The sequence below is a fragment of the Leuresthes tenuis genome, unplaced genomic scaffold (assembly GCF_036924035.1).
Source record: "Leuresthes tenuis unplaced genomic scaffold, fLeuTen1.0.hap1 SCAF_13, whole genome shotgun sequence".
Taxonomy (NCBI): Eukaryota; Metazoa; Chordata; class Actinopteri; order Atheriniformes; family Atherinopsidae; genus Leuresthes; species Leuresthes tenuis.
In genome coordinates, this window is record NW_027325367.1 from 15,993,888 (window position 1) to 16,013,503 (window position 19,616).

Here is a 19,616-nt window from a genome sequence, read left to right on the forward strand (position 1 = left end):
GTACTACAACGAAAAACCATCCAGTCAGTTAGGCCAATGAAAACTATGGACAGTTTTTTTTTTTCTGAATAGGACTATTTACACGATATTTGACAGACTGCATGCATGTTTTTTTGTGGCTCTACATTCTATAAATGTGTGAAGCAGACTGGTTGGACTGATTGATATTTGTGTCCCGTCTTCATCGTAAGTGTGTGAGACTTGAGACTTTCTCTTTACATTCCCTGTAGCAGTTCTAGCTGGTCACCACCCTTTGCCACAGAAACTTTGTGGAACATTTGATAGACCCTTGCAGAGCCTGAAGCGTCCTTATCGCTGCCATCTACTTAATAGTTTTAGCCTTCATGTTGCTCCATTTCCCCTTAAAACAGTCATTTTCAGATCATTTTCTTGATCAGTGAGCAGCTTGATGCTTACAACCCCTCTTACAGGCCTCTTATATTGAGACTGTGACTTATGATTAATTTGGTGACTTTGAGGCAGTGTTTGCTCCTAAAAAAACAAAACAAAAAACAAAATGAATTGTTCAACCGTTTATTTATTTCCCTTGTTCAAAATGACAGTATCAGCTCTGATATTTACATTTACAGAACACAGACACGTTGGAATGTCAATAAATACAAAAACAAAAGCAGGGTTATGACAAAATACAAAAAAAAGAAAAAGAAACTAAGAACAAAGAAGAGGACAACTTGGAAGAATTAAGTTCAAAGCAAAGAATCTTAACAGCATGTGCGCGACGCAAAGTCAAACAGAAGCTGGTGGGAATGGATATGAATGGAGCGACATTCCAAGCTCATTTACATTTATTTCAACTTTGAACTGTACAATAAACTGCTTCTGAACGCCAGCAGGAAGTGGGCAGAGGCTCAGTCCACCTCCTCCATTCTGGAGGTGTCATCGTCCCCTTCAAGGGGAGGCATGTCCTCCGTGGGAGCAACGGGGTTTTCTTCTGTCATCACGTCGTCTTCGTCGATACCTGGAAAAGTGGAAAAAAAAAAAGAGCATGCGTCTGGGTCATTTTGATCATCTTGCACAGATATGGACAAGAGGAGCTGGTTTGAATTATTACAGTCAGCCCAAACACCCCAAACACTCACCGAGACCCAGTTTGATCATCCTGTAGATGCGGTTGGCGTGCGTTTGTGGGTCCTCCAGCGTGAATCCTGAGGACAGCAGGGCGGTCTCGAACAGGAGGATGACCAGGTCCTTCACCGACTTGTCGTTCTTGTCGGCCTCGGCCTTCTGCCGCAGAGTCTCCATGATGTGATGGTCAGGGTTGATCTCCAGGTGTTTCTTGGCAGCCATGTATCCCATGGTGGAGCTATCCCTCAGTGCCTGAGCCTTCATGATCCTCTCCATGTTGGCCGTCCAGCCGTAGGTGCTGGTGACGATGCAGCAGGGGGAAGAGACCAAGCGGTTGGAGACAGTGACCTGAAGACACAAGAATTCAGATCAGTCTCCATCAGGGAGTTCTACAGGGTGTGAAGCTGTTAACATCCTCGTGGGTTGATTCAATTCACGATCAGCTCACCTTTTCCACCTTCTTCTCCAAGATATCTTTCATGATCTTGCAGAGGTTCTCAAACTGAGCCTTCTTCTCCTCCTGCTTCTTCTTCTCTTCCTCATCCTCAGGCAGCTCCAGGCCTTCCTTTGTCACAGAGACCAGGTTCTTTCCCTCAAACTCCTTCAGCTGCTGCACGCAGTACTCGTCAATGGGCTCGATCATGTAAATGACCTCAAGGCCGGCTTTGCGAAGGCGCTCCACGAAGGCAGAGTTGGCCACCTGGTCCTTAGTTTCACCTGCTCACAGGGAGTGAAATTTTGTCAGAACTCATGCGTTTCACAGCACGTCAAAATGACTAATTTTGACTTTCGTCTCACGTCGACAGGCTCCAAGTTGGAAAAGGATTCTCACCGGTGATGTAGTAGATGTGTTTCTGGTTGTCTTTCATTCGCGTCACGTAGTCCTTCAGGGAAACCATCTCATCTCCGGAGGCTGAGGTGTAATATCGCAACAGCTCTGACAGCTTCTTTCTGTTCTGGGAGTCCTCGTGGATGCCAAGCTGGAGAAACCAAAAACATTCAAGCTGTCAGTGACCAGCAGTCAAACGTACTCAGTTCGAGCTGCATTCGAGTTTGTTAGCAGCTACAGTTTCAACATTTATGCCAGTATGGCTAAAAGGCTAATTATATAGCAGCACTGGCCCTTTTAGGTGTTCAGAGTAACTGGAATCAAAGCTGGAAGTCAGAGGCTTAATATGGCATTCAGGAGGATCAGAACAGGAAGACTTCAGGCATGTGGACACACACCTTAATGTTCTTGGAGAACTGCTCGTAGTACTTCTTGTAGTTGTCCTTGTCCTCAGACAGTTCCGTGAACAGCTCCATGCACTTCTTGACCAGGTTCTTGCGGATCACCTTCAGGATCTTGCTCTGCTGCAGCATCTCTCTGGAGATGTTCAGGGGCAGATCCTCAGAGTCCACCACGCCCCGTATGAAATCTGAGATGGGAAAAGGACAACTTGGTCACGTTTCACGCTTCTGTACGACTTGACCGATGCGAGCACCTCGGATGAGCTTGTAACGCGGCACTTTGACACTTACTGAGATACTCCGGGATGAGCTCGTCGCAGTTGTCCATGATGAAGACCCTGCGCACGTAAAGCTTAATGTTGTTCTTCTTCTTTTTGTTCTCAAAGAGGTCGAAGGGAGCCCGACGGGGCACAAAGAGCAGGGCGCGGAATTCCAACTGACCCTCCACTGAAAAGTGCTGCAGGAAAAACAACATTTCTCTTTAAATCCAGAAACTATTATGGTTCAAGAATAAAAATGTGCCTAAAAGGGCTAATATAGATGTTAAAGGGTAATGAAACATAATCGTAACCAACCTTGACAGCCAGGTGGTCCTCCCAGTCATTGGTGAGGCTCTTGTAAAACTCTCCATACTCCTCGTTTGTGATGTCGTCTGGATTGCGGGTCCACAGGGGTTTGGTCTTGTTCAGCTCCTCCTGATCAATGTACTTCTCCTTAATCTTCTTCTTTTTCTTCTTTTTGTCTGAACACTTGTCATGGTCGTGGTCGTGGTCGTCCTCCTCGTCCGACCCAACATCCTCGATCTCGGGTTTGTCCTCGTCCTTCTCCTCATCCTTCTCTTTATCCTTCTCCTTTCCTTTCTCCTCCTCCTCTGCCTCGTCGTCGCTCACCTCCTTGTCTCGCTCTTTCTCCACCTGAAAGGTGGAAGAGAAGATTAGCCACGGGTCCATTCAGTCACCAGATCTGTCCTCATTTCCGGGCCCACAGGATCTCCCGAATGGCTTCTTGTACAATTTGGTTGCATTATGCGTTTAACTGAGAGCTTTCAGCCACTTTGCATCTTGTTAAGGTTCTAAATGTGGTTTTCCTGAGAGGAAAATAAGTTAAACTGTCAGTTGGTTTAAAAGACTTACAAAGAGTGTGATGGGGTAGCCAATGAACTGCGAGTGCTTCTTAACAATCTCTTTGACCCTCCTCTCTTCAAGGTATTCTTTCTGGTCTTCTTTTAAGTGAAGGATCACCTTGGTGCCACGCCCCAGTGGCTCAGCTGCACAGGAGAAGCAGAAGTCAGCGCATACGACAATAAGAAACACACTAAACGTACCGGCAGTTTTCACAATGCCACCATTACTCACAGTCGTCAACTTTAACAGTAAATGAGCCTCCGGCAGAGGATTCCCAGGCGTACTGCTCATCGTCGATGTGCTTTGTGATCACGGTCACCTTCTCGGCCACCAGGTAGGCAGAGTAGAAACCCACACCGAACTGTCCGATCATGGAGATATCGGCCCCGGCCTGCAGAGCCTCCATGAAAGCCTTGGTGCCAGACTTGGCGATTGTGCCCAGGTTGTTGATCAGATCGGCTTTGGTCATGCCGATGCCCGTGTCGATCAGAGTTAGGGTGCGCTCCTCTTTGTTGGGTATGATTTCGATTTTGAGTTCCTTGCCAGAGTCAAGCTTGGAGGGGTCGGTGAGACTCTCATAGCGGATTTTGTCCAGCGCCTGCATGAAGGAGGAGGGGAGAAGGCACAATTAAGGTATTTTCTATAGAATAAAAAAGGTGGCTCCTAAGAGCACAGCCTTCCATTTGTGGAATGGTGCAACTTACATCTGAGGAGTTGGAGATAAGCTCCCGAAGGAAAATCTCTTTGTTGGAATAGAAAGTGTTGATGATCAGGGACATCAGCTGAGCAATCTCAGCCTGGAATGCGAAGGTCTCTGCCTCCTCCTCCATTGGTTGGTCGTGGAGTTCAGGCATCTTAATAAGAGGCACAAACACTGACTTTTAGAATGAGCATGTGTCATGAGTTAAAAATGATAACAAACACACACACAGAACATTACATTTCTAACCAGACGCTTCAGTTTCAGTTAGCAGGGGTATGCTACGCTCTCACTGGTCCGTGGATCAGTTTGCAGCGCAACACACCAGCAACGAGTGGCTCCAATATGACATGGAGGCGTCCTGCTTCCTTTTTATCCTCAATAGGGATCTTTATAATCGTCACATGGAATCACAACCCGAATGAGGCTCAAAAGTGACGCCAGCCAAATCTGTGGCAGTTTACAGATCATTCAGGGAAAAAAATTAATTAATTCTTTATTTATTTATTTTATAAAAGGGAGGGGGGGCAGCTTCTGAAAATTGTTCAGAATTTCTGCCATAGTTAAAATGCTGGCTAAATAATCAGCAGACATTTAAAAGCTTTTTATTTTAAAACACAAGGAGGGATGCTTTATCATGACAGATTATGCCAGCATGCAAAGCTTGGAGAGACAGCTGGCCTGACAGATTATCCAGCTCTTCAAGGCGTCACCTGCATTCTGTGTCCTCTAAAAGTGAGACTAAACCCGCCTGCCTCTGCTCTCCCCCCTCTCAATACCTGTAGTTTTATCTCCAGCGCGTGGCAAACACAAAGCTAGGTGAAAACCTTTGTTATTTTTTACTTATTTTACGTTCAGTCATTTCTAAAGTAGGTCTGATCTTCTGCACTAAATCCTACTTGAGTTGAACACGCCGTTATCCCATCCTGCTCGGTTATTGGTCGATGAGAGGAGCACGTGACTCGAACTGCAGATTGGCACGAGGAGAAATGCCACCACCTGCCGGTTTGCCGGCTTAAACGCAAGTTTCTAGAAGGTACCAGGATGCGAGCAGAAGTCTCTAGCAGCTTCCACGGGGTGGGGGTTGGAGGGTTCCTTCTCAACCATCTGTACAGACTGCGTGAATGCTCACCTACACTGAAACGTTAACTCAACAGCAGACAGTGTGAACTACACCCGACATTTAACTGTGCATCATTCGTGCTGCCAAGCGCCCCATGACAGCATCGTGCATCCACGCGACCGCAGGTCTGAACAGATTAAAGTCTGAGGGGGGTTCAAATCCCACTGCTAGCCTTTAAGAACCTTCAAAACATGCGTGCACAACCATGTGAAACCAACCAAGAAACACGTACATTATACAGATTCCACGACGACTTCAGTATCGCAACGCGCGTGACATAAAATATAAGCTTCGACCGAAAACAGACTCGATAACAGTCAAGCTAATGTTAACCATCATTAACCGATAACCTGAAAGTGTGTCATATGAAACTTTTGAATGGCATCTCACTTCCATTGCAATAATTAAACCCATTCATTTACCTTGGTCCTCGGTGTATCGAAAGCTGCGGAGTGATGTGAACGCCAGCCACTGATATCTCGCTCGATGGGTAACTTCTATTTTGACACAGTGAGTTCGTGCGGACTTTATATGCTCTTGGAGCGTTCGAGAAAATCCTTACCGGAGCTTCCAGAACCGTCTGGAACGCTTCTCGCCTACAGCTCAGTGGTGGATGCTGATAGGCCCGGTGGGCTGTCAATCAAAGGGATTGTACGCGCCTCTCTATCCTTTAATGGCAGAAGGAGGCGGTATTAAAGAGGGGCGACTTTTTTTTATTAAGGAAGAAGGCATGTGAGAGTTCACACGCTGTGTTCACTGAAAGTTCCAGAACACTGACTAAAAGTTCCAGAACACTAAGTAAAAGTAAAGAGTTGGTGAAAAATACAAGTTGCTGTAGTTGAATAGTGCTGCCATTCTTAAAATGAGCCATTAACCATTATTTTGAAGGTGGGAAACAGGCAAAGTGAAAAAAGATTCAGCCAGCAATAGACAGGGAGCATTTGTAAATATATTTTATTACAAATTTTAATGCTTTACATATAAAAATGTAATAGTTACAAAAAGAGAAACAATTCAAATCTCCAGTGACTTTATATCATTGATATCATGTGTATAATATTAGTTTTATATAAATAGCCATTACTATGATATAAAGGCAGATTATAACCTGCATTAACTCAGTGAATTTGTAGAGAGGGTTTGGTTCTACTTGAAAAAATGAGATGTGTTAAACAAATTGCAAAATGAAGAGGCAATATAACTTACAAAAATAAAAATTAAGAAAGCCAGGGAAAACGCGTTCAGTGTTTTAGTCAACTTCCTCCATTCTTGATGTGTCTTCATCTCCCTCCAAGACTGGCATGTCTTCATCAGCCGGCTGAATGAGGTCCTCAACTGCAGAGTCGTCGTCATCAATTCCTGAGAATGGGAACGCATTTGTCAACAACCCAAGTTCCTTGTAACTGTGCGATGTGAGGGATGAATCTGATGTGAGTGGCAGAGTGAAGAATGACACATACCAAGACCCAGTTTGATCATCCTGTAGATGCGGTTGGCGTGCGTTTGTGGGTCCTCCAGCGTGAATCCTGAGGACAGCAGGGCGGTCTCGAACAGGAGGATGACCAGGTCCTTCACTGCCTTGTCGTTCTTGTCGGCCTCGGCCTTCTCCCGCAGAGTCTCCACGATAGGATGCAGGGGGTTGATCTCAAGGTGTTTCTTGGCAGTCATGTAACCCAAGGTGGAGTTGTCTCTAAGGGCCTGAGACTTCATGATCCTCTCCATGTTGGCCGTCCAGCCGTAGGTGCTGGTGACGATGCAGCAGGGGGAAGAGACCAAGCGGTTGGAAACCACAACCTTCGGATGACACGGTTCAGTGTTATTTCAGTGCCCAAAGTCCAGGTAACTTTGTTGGTGTTATAAAACTGACTAAGATGGTAATTATGTCATTTCTAGAAGGGTAGACATTACCTTTTCAATCTTCTTATCGAGGATGTCCTTCATGATCTTGCAAAGGTTCTCAAATTTATTTTTGAGCTCCTCCTGCTTCTTCATCTCGTCCTCATCCTCAGGCAGCTCCAGGCCTTCCTTGGTCACTGAAACCAGGTTCTTGCCATCGTACTCCTTCAGCTGCTGCACGCAGTACTCGTCAATGGGCTCGATCATGTAAATGACCTCAAGGCCGGCTTTGCGAAGGCGCTCCACGAAGGCAGAGTTGGCCACCTGGTCCTTAGTTTCACCTGCAAATATGGTTTTGAGTTCAGTTAATGAATATGTTGTTCAACAATTGATTTTGTAGGAATAACTTGACAAAAATGAAAGAATGGAAGTCAAGCCGAACAACCTACCTGTGATGTAGTAGATGTGCTTCTGGTTTTCCTTCATGCGAGAGACATAATCTTTAAGAAACACCATCTCGTCTCCAGAGGCTGAGGTGTAGTAACAAAGCAGCTCCGACAGCTTCTTTCTGTTCGGTGAGTCTTCATGGATTCCAAGCTAAGGCACGACATAATGTGTTACTGCGTGCCACTGAAATTACACCCAGATGGGAGATTGACCAGAGAGTTTTAGCTCCTCAGCTCAGACCGATGAACCTACCTTAATGTTCTTGGAGAACTGCTCGTAGAACTTCTTGTAGTTGTCCTTGTCCTCAGCCAGTTCCGCGAACAGCTCCATGCACTTCTTGACAAGGTTCTTGCGGATCACCTTCAGGATCTTGCTCTGCTGCAGCATCTCTCTGGAGATGTTCAGGGGCAGATCCTCAGAGTCTACCACGCCCTTGATGAAATCTAAATAGATAAACAGATAAAGATGAACACTGCTCAGCCATCCAAAGCAAGACATATGTATTTTACAAAGTGCATGTCCTTATAATCTAACCAATCTGGATTTATGGGAGGTAATCGGACAGTACAATCAGTGGTACACGTTTGTTATGTGCTACTTACTGAGATAATCTGGAATGAGCTCTTCACAATTGTCCATGATGAAGACTCTGCGCACATAGAGCTTGATGTTGTTTCTCTTCTTCTTGTTTTCAAAGAGGTCAAATGCAGCTCTTCTGGGGACGAAAAGCAGGGCCCGGAACTCCAGCTGACCTTCCACTGAAAAATGCTGCAGGTTCAAGATGTATGTGCATTGTTATTAGCTAAATTGTAGACTAATTAGGGGTGGTGATGAAGAAGCTGCAGCTCTTTGACATGCTTTTCATCTCTGGCTTACCTTGACAGCCAGGTGGTCCTCCCAGTCGTTGGTGAGACTCTTGTAGAACTCTCCATACTCTTCGTTGGTGATGTCATCGGGGTTACGGGTCCAGATGGGCTTGGTCTTATTCAACTCCTGAGCGTCCATGTACTTTTCCTTGACCTTCTTCTTCCTCTTGTTTTTGCCATCCTTTGTGTCTTCATCCTCATCCGAGCCCACGTCCTCAATCTTGGGCTTGTCCTTGTCCTCGGCAGCGTCTTTCTCAACTTCCTCTACCTTCTCTCCCTCCTCGAGGTCCACTTCCTTCTCTCTCGTCTTTTCCACCTTGAACATGCGAGAGGGTTCGTGAGCATTTGACATATGAGCAACATTACTGTTGTTCTCACGTGGTTGTGTTTAAGTTTTTAATGCGGTGAATACTACTCACAAAAAGTGTAATGGGATAGCCGATGAACTGGGAGTGCTTCTTCACTACTTCCTTGACGCGCTTCTCCTCGCAGTATTCTGTCTGATCCTCTTTAAGGTGAAGGATCACTTTTGTGCCTCTGCCAATGGACTCTCCTGAAAGCAAATGTCAAATTGGAAATGAGAGCGGTGTCAGGTAATGAGTCAAATTGTAGTGATTGTGCAAAGTATCGAGTGAAGGGGGAAGGAGGACAACGAAACATACCGTCGTCAGATTTGACTGTGAATGAGCCTCCAGCTGCAGACTCCCACACGTACTGCTCATCATCGTTGTGCTTTGTGATCACGGTCACCTTCTCGGCCACCAGGTAGGCAGAGTAGAAACCCACACCGAACTGTCCGATCATGGAGATATCGGCTCCAGCCTGTAGAGCCTCCATGAAAGCCTTGGTGCCAGACTTGGCGATTGTGCCCAGGTTGTTGATCAGATCGGCTTTGGTCATGCCGATGCCCGTGTCGATGATGGTGAGGGTGCGGGCGTGCAGGTCGGGCCTGATTTCGATCTTCAGATCTTTGCAGGACTCCAGTCTGCTGGGGTCTGTCAAGCTTTCGTATCTAATTTTATCCAAGGCCTGTCCAGATGAGAAACTTGCATTAGAACAGCGGCGGTTGCAAAAATGTCAGAAGATGGGACAAATGAAATCACTGATTTTACTTACATCTGAGGAGTTTGAGATAAGCTCTCGGAGGAAGATTTCTTTGTTCGAGTAGAAAGTGTTGATAATAAGGGACATAAGCTGAGCAATTTCAGCCTGGAAGGCAAAGGTCTCCACCTCCTCCATACTGTGTCCCGCGCTCTCAGGCATCTAAAAGAAATTTAAAAAAAATGTAATTGTATGTGTTGGTTTAAAAGTTCATTGAACTCCCCCTTTTTATTACATTCTAAACATCTTCCTCTTAGCTGAGATCGCCACATGGCATACGTGAGGTGGCCAGTGCTAATGGTAGAGGAACATGTGCTCCATCTGTCAATCAAATGATTGGAGTTTAAAAAAGAGTGGGTGGAGCTCTGATGCTTTCTCAACCCCAAATGTCTCTAACATGTGTCTCCTTTTTGCCAAAGGAAGTAACACCAGCGAGCAAAAAGAAAATCCAAAGACCCCCATGAAAGAGAAAATGATCTCAGTTTTATCGATAGAGCAGTCGACTTTTGGATTTTTTTTTTCTCTCTGTGTTTAACAGATTTTACTAAAGTTTTTATCCAGGTTCCTTTCATATATATATATATATATATATATATATATATATAAATATTAATGTTGCTGAGCTAAGATGTGAAAATGCTACATCTGCTGTTTTCTGCCAGCCGGCTTTCCTGCTCACCCAGCCACTGCTTTTGGGGTCAGGGTCACCCTGCTCGCCATGTGCTTCTTACATGTTACGCTTCACTGAGCTACTGATGGTAAAGAGAAACTATTCTTCCATTCTACAAGCAACTTGAGCCAAAAATTAAATTTGAACACTTTTTCCTTACGTGAACTTACTTTTAATCATGCCGGGGCAATCCACTGACCGAAGCTGTAAACTGTTGCGGTACAAAATGATCAAATCTTACCTTGATTATACTCTTGTCACTTCTTGAGGATAATCTTCAAATGAATCGCTGTGCTTCTCCTCTCCTCTTGAAGAGCTTCAAATGTATGCTTCGCAGCTGCTCCTGTGGTCAGTTAAGTCTCTCCTGGCTGTGTTCGAGCGAGTACTTTTTGACTCTATGCAGACCCCAGGCCGTCCTGGCGTCTTTTTATACTTTAGGGGGGGTTTCTCGAAGCTACCCTTCGGAAGCTTCCAGAAGATACGTTCACTTTCCTGTAGTAAGGGGAGGTGTTAAGGAAAGGCCGGGAAGGGGGTTGCGAGCGTGGCACCATAGCTCTAAAGTTAATGTGCCCTTATAGGGCTGCACAGTCACAAGAAGTGCCTGTCACTCACAACCAGAGCTTTCCTGATAGCTTGTCTAGCTGTCAGGCCCCATACCCCCCTTGTAAGCGCCACAGCTGTGCATTGCTTTTGCTATCAGCTGCTGTCTTGTCGCCACTACAAACTCGCACACACTCCACAGGACCTCCAATGAACAGCAGGCCCAAATCTTTTTTTTTTTAACTTGCGAGATAGGGGGGGGGGGGGGGGGGGGGATCTCAAGCTTTTGCCCATCTTAAACAGTCATAATGACCACTGCAAGTCGTTTAATGTGTACAGTCTGAGAGAATCAAAAGGAATTTGCCCCTCAGATTAACTGTTTATGTTGTTTTGTTTTTTTTAATTCTGACCTCTAAGATAACTACATTTCTAGAGTTTCCTGGAAGAACTTTTCCAGCACTTTCTCGTGCGCCTCGTGTTCACTTCTTTACATCTTAGTATATTTTAAGAGGCATTTTCTTTACCCCGCTTCAGTGAACGTGAGTAACATGAGGGACACTAAAGACTGACAGTAAGCGCTCAACAGTCAGGCCCAACTTTTGGGCAGTAAATGGATTAAAAGGGTAGCAGTTTAGGCTGGAACATAATTTACAATCTGAACACACACTGCTGCAATGTAACTGGGAGGATATACAGTAAGAGCATGAATCACAGGTTCGTGAAATGTGTGTAAATTTCGAGACATGGCATTTCACGAGGGAAATGCGATTAGGTGTGTTTTACACAGCGACTGTCCGGTCAAACTGAAATTCTGGCACACTGGTGTGATGACTCTTGATAAAAAAATCTGCTTTTATATTTACATAACAATACATTTGTTCTGGACACACAGTATGTTGATGGGAGGCCATGAGAGGAGGAGCTTAAAAACAAAGATACTCACTCAATCTTGATAAAGATTGTAATATACAAGATCAACTGCGCAAGGAATTGCAAATGCTCAAGAGTTGTGACTGAGAGGAGCAGAATTCTCTAGTTCATTGTGGGCATTCGTGGCTTGATCAAACCAGAGGATGGCAGTGTATAACACTTGCATCAGCTGTTATGTAATAGGAATGTTTCCCGCTGATAGGAGACGCTACTAGAAGCTGACTGGAGACCTACCAAAGAAAGATGAAGCACTGTCGCAATCACTGTAAGGTGATATTTTCTGAAATAGAGAAGCCAGGAGCCTCATAATTGGAATATCTGTCCGGAATAAAATCAGTGCTTTTGTGACTCAAACAGTGTTATAGAGGTGGATATCTCTGGAAAGTCACGCTGGAAAGAGGAAGTGTATTCATCCTGGAGTTTTTCTTTAATAATTCAATTTGAGGGAAGCACATGATTTCCATTCTCGGTTAGGGCCCTCAGCCAGGGTATGAGAAATTTCTAGCTTCTGTGAACTGTGTGGATTATTATACATGGCCTCTGGTGGTTATATAAGGATTGTCTAATACAGACACACACACACACACATATATATATATATGTGTGTGTGTGTGTATTTTGTCCCCGTGCCAGTGAGAGGTAATGCTTATTTTATTTTGTTCTCTCTAGGTTAAGAAAGAAAACAAGGTGTTTGTCTATAATTCTGGCATGAGCACACTATTTTGTATTTTCTATCAAATTGCAGCTGTTATTTAATTGTCTTATTTGTGCGAAAATTATAATAAATGATAGCGTTTATGTAATAAACAACATTACAATGTTGTCTTATTACGACATGTTTAAATCTAGGTGTTTTTAATGCCACTCATAAAGGTTCTATGATTCTAGGGTTTGACTCTACAAATCCCCGAACGTATGGCTACTTGACGTCGAAGCTCCGACGCATGCGCCGTCTGTAACATCCGGGGTTGGAACAAGGATGAACGCCAATTTCCAAGATGGCGGCGGAGGGAGGAGGGAAGGAGATGAACGAAATTAAAACACAGTTCACCACACGAGAAGGCGTCTACAAACTCCTCACTCACTCCGAATACAGCCGCCCGAACAGGGTGCCTTTTAACTCACAGGGCTCCAACCCCGTCAAGGTCTCCTTCGTCAACGTAAACGACCAGTCCGGCAACGGCGACAGGATCTGTTTCAATGTGGGCCGGGAACTGTACTTTTATATCTACAAAGGCGTGAGAAAGGTAAACAATAATGACAGCGGAGACACAGCCGTGACTCCCCGGGAGTAGCCCATTGCTTGGGCATCTTTAAACGTGTTAGACCTAAGCTGTCATTGAAGTGCGCAGGTTGTCAACCCAAGGCCATGTAGCAGACCCAGCTAAGTTAGGGACTAATTAGCATTCTTGGCTAACATCGTCACAGTTGTTTTGGCCTCGCTAAGACTCGTCAAAGTCCACCAGTCGTTTGACTTCTCTGTCACAAGCTGTGACACGAGATTTCAAATGAGCAGGAAGAGACGAGAAAAGGCATGTCGTGTCATATGATGTGTGTTTATCTCTGTTATTTACATGGCAACCGGAGCCTTGTTCAGAGTACGAGTGGCAGGTTGTCCTCAACAGAGGAGGCAGCATTGGCGTTCATGTGAGAGATCCAAATAAGAGTTCATAATTGAAACCACTGGACTTGAAGTAAAGGGTATTTGTTTCTCGCAGCGTAATGGTGTGCACGCTTGACTCTGAGAGTTTGGATGTGATGAAATGCGATCCACTGTTTGGTTGCTTACGGTCACGTTAGGTCACGTTGAGCAGGGATGCTTTCTGTGACACTGGCGATTCTGCTGCTGGTGTGTTTCCTGAAAGCATTATCCAGTGGCAGACTAACCCCCTGATAAGAACTCTGTTCACGTTTTTCACCCTGTAAACTGCCGCTTTGAAAAGCATGAAAAGAAAAAAGTAGATTGTAAACAGACCACTTGATTTTAGAATATTCAGTGGGAATATACAATCGTGCACCAGCTGGTTCTGCATTGTCAAGCCATGTCACAAGTGTATTTGTATCGTTTTTGACTCCTGCTGCTGCAGCCTGTGTACATAGGTTGGTGAACACTGATCTAATCACTCACTGAGAACAGTTCAGACAGCTTGTCCTAAAGATCTGATCTAAGAAACATCTGATTCATCCATTTGCACACACACGTGTGTGTGCTACAAGCCACTACTCTGACCCTCACAATTGATTTGAGCTGGAGCGTCTCGCTCATAGAGGGCCACAGGTCAAACTGACAATCTTCCAATTAACCACCTAAAACCTTAATTAACATTAAGGTATACTTATTACGGTGTTTAGAGACCGTTTCAGGTCTTAACAAGTTGATTGAAGACCTACCTCACCTCTGATAAGGGACACTTGGAACTGACACTGTAATGTAATGCATATACACAGATGAAATGTGTTATGACCAATTTTCTTAATTACTTTTGCCAGATTTCCTATACCTCTTGCACCTTGCGGTCTTTAAACATGACAAAAGAAAAGCGAGTGAGAAATTGCACAGTTGAAAGCCAAATATGACCTCACACATGGACAAAAGTCAAAAGGAGATCATTGCATGAAAATCAAAGGGAGCTTATGAAGGGATCATTCATGCTGCCTGATTGTTGCACAATCTGTGGACCAACCCGTTTGTGTCAACAGGTGAAGAGACTTGCACAGTGTCAAACTCTCCTATGTGAGCGAAGACCCAGCTTGGGTTTGTGTAGTTGCAGTCCCGTAACTTTTTTCCCCTTTAACCCACAATGATGGACTTCTTGGGAGCCGCAGCAGCAAAGCGTACAGCTGCCACAAATGTCAAATTTTCATTTGTCAGACTTCTTCCGCATCTCTGGCTACAGATTCTTAGTTGTCTCATTATTAAACTGCGCTGCAGTAGCAAATGCTCTCTGGCTACATTTGAAATCTTGACAACCTGTGTGCATTTGTTGTCGTCCCAGGCTGCTGATCTCAGTAAGCCCATAGACAAGAGGATATACAAAGGAACGCAGCCGACGTGCCACGACTTCAACCCGCTCACGGCGACAGCAGAGAGCGTCTCCCTGCTGGTGGGCTTCTCAGCAGGCCAGGTGCAACTCATAGACCCCATCAAGAAGGAAACCAGCAAGCTCTTCAATGAAGAGGTGGGTTCAAGTCGGTTTTGTTTCAAAGAGAAATCTCCTCCCCTGCAGAACACTGTGTGGCACCGTGGGTCAGACAGATGATTGGTTAGTAAATAGATTATCCGATTTTAAAGTCAGTCCTCATCTCTGTTGGGTTTTCAGTTGATGTGAAAAGCAGGACAAAAGCTTTGTATTAGCAGACTTCAGACAGAAGATTTGATTTGTTCTCGTTTTAATGCATTCAGATCGGATGATGGAAGTTACAAAACACATATAGAAAATAAAAAAATAAGGGCCTAGATATTCATACATTTTTGCATTGTTTACATCTAATTCAGGAGTATTAAGTAAGTCGCTAACCACGCCACTTGTTTCATCTCTTTCTCCTTCTAGAGACTTATTGACAAGTCGAGAGTCACATGTGTACGATGGGTCCCTGGTTCAGAGAGCCTGTTTCTTGTGGCTCACTCCAGCGGCAGCATGTACTTGTACAACGTGGAAAACACCTGCGGCACCACAGCACCTCACTACCAGCTGCTCAAGCAAGGTGAAAACTACGCCGTGCACACCTGCAAGAGCAAGTCGGCTCGTAACCCGCTGCTGCGCTGGACGGTGGGCGAAGGGGCGCTCAACGAGTTTGCTTTCTCTCCGGATGGCAAGTTCCTGGCTTGTGCGAGCCAGGACGGCTTCCTGCGGGTATTCGGCTTTGACGCTGCGGAGCTCCACGGCACCATGAAGAGCTACTTTGGTGGCTTACTGTGCGTGTGCTGGAGCCCAGACGGACGGTATATTGTGGCAGGAGGGGAGGACGACCTGGTGACTGTGTGGTCGTTTCTGGACTGCAGAGTAATTGCACGGGGGCACGGTCACAAGTCATGGGTGAGTGTGGTGGCGTTTGACCACTGCACCACCAGTATTGAGGATGGCGACCCCCCTGCTGAGTTCAGTGGCAGCGATGAGGACTTCCATGAGCAGATTCACTTTGGGGCCGGCAGAGACAGAGCTAACAGCTCTCACTCACGGCTCTCTAAAAGAAACTCTACAGACAGTAGACCGGTCAGTGTGACCTACAGATTTGGCTCAGTGGGACAAGATACTCAGCTATGTTTGTGGGATCTTACAGAGGACATTCTCTTCCCTCACCTCCCTTTGTCACGCACAAGGACTCACACTAATGTTATGAGTGCCACAAGCCCTCCGGCCACTGGACAAACTACTACTACTACTACTGTATCCATCACCACCAATTCCAGTGGCACCAAAGACAGTGTGAGCAATAGTAGCACCAGTTGCAACCCAATTAATTCCCTCCCTGGCACCCTACCTCGGTCCAATAGCTTGCCTCACTCCTCCAACCCCGCAGGGGGCACCACCCCCAACAGCCACACGGGCAGCAACAGCAGCACCAAGGGCAACAGCATCATCGACAGCGCTTTCATCGCCACCGGCGTCAGCAAGTTTGCGACGCTGTCTTTACACGACTCGCGCAAGGAGCGCCACGAGAAGGACCACAAGCGAAACCACAGCATGGGCCACATCAGCAGCAAGAGCAGCGACAAGCTCAACCAACTCAGCTCTTCGCGGACGGCAAAAGCCGAGGCAGCTAAGACTTTGGGCACAATTCTGTGCCCGCGCATGGAGGAAGTGCCGCTGCTGGAACCGCTGGTGTGCAAGAAGATCGCTCACGAAAGACTCACTGTGTTAATCTTCCTGGAGGACTGTCTGGTTACAGCTTGTCAGGAGGGTTTCGTTTGCACATGGGCTAGGCCTGGGAAAGTGGTGAGTGACTGGCCTCTTGAGGATACTGTCATGTGACACCACCAAACTCGCTTAGTGTCGAGCGCAGGCATTTGTCGGCGTTCCGAAGCGTTTATCGCCACTGTGAGCAGGCAGAGGTTATTTCTCTAAAGCGGCAGCATTTTGATGGTTAATAGGACGTCTTCTCTGACAGTAAACCTCATGGCCTCGATGTTCTGCCTCTTGTATTACATTCTAGTAACGCTGCAGTTTGCTATCAACATGTATTGTCTGTCTCTTTACAGGGATTGCTATCATCTCAAAACAACCCAGCCAGCTCCCCCAGTGGAACAGTAGTATAGCCCCAGTGCTGGTGCTGCTAATGACAGCTCCATGCAACAGAGACGGGGAAGACCAAGGCCAAGGCCCTGCAGCACTTCTTCACACGCTGTCGCACACGACATGACCTCCGTGTCACCGTCACTCTCATCACTACAGCCACTTAGATACCGTCTTTGTCTGACTGCTAGTTTTAAGAACACCGACGTTGGCCAAGCCAGAGTTAGAGGCAGAACTCCTGTCGGCGGGGATGTTGAAAAGGTGCTAGTGGCAGGAAGAGGACGAGCTTTAAGTAATCCAGGAAGTCTGTGGGAGGGTTTAACTCGCTCAGTGTTGCATCTTTTGGTCATATCAAATCGTGTCTAGTCTGAAAAATAACTAACTCTAATTCCCCATCTCTTGTGCCTGTAGATCTTCGGAGACTAGACGCAGTGTAGTGACGACGCCTCGGTCTAACCTTGCGTCTGGGTTCAGTTCGATACCTTTTGCGTCTTATACGTTCATAGATAAAGGGAATAAGATGACGGATTGTTTTTGGAGTGGCGGCAAAGCTCCAAAACCAAGCCTCTGTCTTTTGTTGTTGTTTTTTTGTTTTGTTTTTTTTGCCCCCCCACACCTCCTGGGCGATTCCACATGTCCTCGTCCGCTGGCTCAAGAGAAATATTTTTAGTCCCCTGAAAAATCCGAGAATCACACTTTAGGGTGAATTTTGCACACTTTTTTTTTTTTTCTCTCATTTATCCCCATTTTTAAATTCATGACTGTGGAACACAAGGTTAATTATTATTTTTTTTCCTGGGGGGGAGGGGGCTCGTCATTCATCGCTGGATGCTGCAATCATAGTTTTTATATGAAAATTGTTTGCACTTAAGAGTTTGTTAGAGGAGAATGGCTTTACAATTTTTGGAGTGTGTCAGGACTCCTTGACAAGGTGTGTGTGCGCGCGCGTGTGTGTGTGTATATAAAATAGAAAAAGAAAAAAAAAAAAACCTTTGTATCTATTGAACATTTATTTTAATATTGTTTCAGATTAAATGGGCTCTGTAATATATGTAAATACTGTACTTCAATGATTTATGGGTGAAATGATCATTATTACAATAGTTTGAAGATCCTCGTTTCAGAAGATAGTGATATTTCTAATACAGAAAATCTAATATTAAAATGAATCTTGAATATGCAGGTGAACATGCTTCGTTTCTGTTGTACACGCAGAGAATTCAGGTGTATTTTTTTTATTAACGAAACAATTTGGTATTGGGAAATGACTTTGAAATCCTCTCGTCTGACAGGTAGTGCTGAATGCTAGCTGGCCTGTCGCCGCAGGCTTCCTCTTTTCAGCGTAGGCAGGCGCAGACGCAGTGGTCTAATTCAGCCATCACTCCGAGCTCAGGTAAACCGCAGGAAGACTGACGCAGGCACCCCCGTAGGCTCTCGTCGCATAGCATCGACACCGTGAAGTCACTTTTTAACACATCCGACAAACGCGTTCTGAAAGTCTCTTCGACTCCTGTTCTTGGGAGTTTTGACTCCCGGACTTGGAGAACAAACTTTTGACACTGTGTTGAATTCCAACTGATTTAAAACAAAAAAAAAAGCAGAAACCGTCAGCGCTTGTTGGCGGTGTAGGTGATGGAAGTTAGGACAGGATTTTAACAATGGGAGCCTTTTCCTTCATGTGACGCCTATTAAAAACACCTTTGACAGAACTCCTGCTCCACTTGTGTTTACTGTTCATTCACCACACCTGAATGCGAGTTCCTCAGACGAAGATCTCTGGAAAGAGAAGCTTGACGTAATGTGTGTAGATGTGAATCGTGACATGAGTCAGTTTTTTCCCTTACTCACTTCTGAGATCTGCACAGGTCGTGGTGCGTTCACTTACCAGCTGATTCGACGTCCCCTCCACAAGCCTGGAAACAGCTTTTCAACTCCGGAAGGTTCTTTAACCGGGTGGAACCACCTTGAAGTATCCAAGCAGCAGCCATCATATGCGCTGTTTGAATTCTTGTGCCACTTTTATGATCTCCTTTGGCACCGGAAACACTGGACCATCTCACACGAAATAAAGGAAATCATTCCACCTCCACCCCTCAGTTTTTGTGGCCACAACTTTCATGGCTACATCATACATATCCAGTCATATTAAGCCAGTTAAGTAATAAATGGAACCTAAATCAATGTGTCCTGTCCAGCCTCCAGTCTGCTCAACAGTGAGTGGTCCGGTTGCTCAGTAGGTGGCAGCACCGCATCCCCCGAGCGTAAACTGTGGAATTCTCCCCGGCAATTTCTCACTCCATCAAACACTGAAGCCACTGCCCATATAGATTATCCTCGCGTCTCTATTTCTCCCTAACAAAGATGCACTCCTGCTCCGACATCCATGTTTTATATTCCTGGGGCTGATCGGAGACCACTCCTCCATAATTTACGCTTCCCGGGGGAGCACATGCTCTCCTCCTTATTAAACCGGCAGCTTGTGGGGGGTGTGATTAACGGGCTGAAGTGGCCTGATCGTCCCGTCAGGCTGTCACTCAGCAGCCGATCGTGATTGACGGATACCTCCTCGCTGCTGTGCGGAGCAGGTATCTTTCAGACGGGTACAAAGTGAGAGATCTTACCTTATTTACATCTCCTCTCTCTCTCTCTCACACACACACACTGACCCAGAGTTTTGTTTATGTTGCAAATGTGCGCAACGGCTACGAATGATTAATAAAGCCTCTCAG

The 19,616-nt window shown here is 45.6% G+C and overlaps 3 protein-coding genes across 3 annotated transcripts; 1 reads left to right on the forward strand and 2 right to left on the reverse strand.

The window, feature by feature from the left end:
- Positions 1-539: 539 nt before the first annotated feature.
- hsp90aa1.2 (heat shock protein 90, alpha (cytosolic), class A member 1, tandem duplicate 2) lies at positions 540-5,855 on the reverse strand. The gene is made up of 11 exons (XM_072362251.1): positions 5,686-5,855; positions 4,145-4,294; positions 3,672-4,038; positions 3,450-3,583; positions 2,892-3,230; positions 2,608-2,773; positions 2,314-2,504; positions 1,919-2,066; positions 1,535-1,803; positions 1,101-1,434; positions 540-979 (listed from the first exon to the last, which is right to left on the reverse strand). The coding sequence occupies exons 2-11, from the start codon at positions 4,292-4,294 to the stop codon at positions 870-872; spliced, it is 2,208 nt and encodes a 735-aa protein (XP_072218352.1). The 5' UTR covers positions 5,686-5,855; the 3' UTR covers positions 540-869.
- Positions 5,856-6,200: 345 nt separating this feature from the next.
- Positions 6,201-10,596, reverse strand: hsp90aa1.1 (heat shock protein 90, alpha (cytosolic), class A member 1, tandem duplicate 1). The gene is made up of 11 exons (XM_072362252.1): positions 10,425-10,596; positions 9,529-9,675; positions 9,075-9,441; positions 8,832-8,965; positions 8,423-8,728; positions 8,149-8,314; positions 7,799-7,989; positions 7,549-7,696; positions 7,172-7,440; positions 6,724-7,057; positions 6,201-6,622 (listed from the first exon to the last, which is right to left on the reverse strand). The coding sequence occupies exons 2-11, from the start codon at positions 9,673-9,675 to the stop codon at positions 6,513-6,515; spliced, it is 2,172 nt and encodes a 723-aa protein (XP_072218353.1). The 5' UTR covers positions 10,425-10,596; the 3' UTR covers positions 6,201-6,512.
- A 2,032-nt stretch (positions 10,597-12,628) lies between these two features.
- Positions 12,629-18,067, forward strand: wdr20b (WD repeat domain 20b). Its single transcript, XM_072362254.1, has 4 exons — positions 12,629-12,900; positions 14,650-14,832; positions 15,205-16,590; positions 16,854-18,067. Exons 1-4 carry the CDS (start codon positions 12,652-12,654, stop codon positions 16,908-16,910), a joined length of 1,875 nt encoding a protein of 624 aa, XP_072218355.1. The 5' UTR covers positions 12,629-12,651; the 3' UTR covers positions 16,911-18,067.
- The last annotated feature ends 1,549 nt before the right edge of the window (positions 18,068-19,616 follow it).

What these genes read in the sequence shown, in the direction of transcription:
- hsp90aa1.2 (XM_072362251.1), bottom strand. Translation starts at nt 4,294, where the DNA reads ATGCCTGAACTCCACGACCAACCAATGGAGGAGGAGGCAGAGACCTTC. An exon ending in TTATCTCCAACTCCTCAGAT is followed by an intron (nt 4,039 to 4,144) that starts GTAAGTTGCACC and finishes TCCTTCATGCAG; the next exon opens with GCGCTGGACAAAATCCGCTA. An exon ending in GATGATCAAACTGGGTCTCG is followed by an intron (nt 980 to 1,100) that starts GTGAGTGTTTGG and finishes CCACTTTTCCAG; the next exon opens with GTATCGACGAAGACGACGTG.
- hsp90aa1.1 (XM_072362252.1), bottom strand. Translation starts at nt 9,675, where the DNA reads ATGCCTGAGAGCGCGGGACACAGTATGGAGGAGGTGGAGACCTTTGCC. An exon ending in AGTTCTCCAAGAACATTAAG is followed by an intron (nt 7,697 to 7,798) that starts GTAGGTTCATCG and finishes GTCGTGCCTTAG; the next exon opens with CTTGGAATCCATGAAGACTC. An exon ending in GATGATCAAACTGGGTCTTG is followed by an intron (nt 6,623 to 6,723) that starts GTATGTGTCATT and finishes TCCCATTCTCAG; the next exon opens with GAATTGATGACGACGACTCT.
- wdr20b (XM_072362254.1), top strand. Translation starts at nt 12,652, where the DNA reads ATGGCGGCGGAGGGAGGAGGGAAGGAGATGAACGAAATTAAAACACAG. An exon ending in GCAAGCTCTTCAATGAAGAG is followed by an intron (nt 14,833 to 15,204) that starts GTGGGTTCAAGT and finishes TTCTCCTTCTAG; the next exon opens with AGACTTATTGACAAGTCGAG. An exon ending in GGGCTAGGCCTGGGAAAGTG is followed by an intron (nt 16,591 to 16,853) that starts GTGAGTGACTGG and finishes GTCTCTTTACAG; the next exon opens with GGATTGCTATCATCTCAAAA.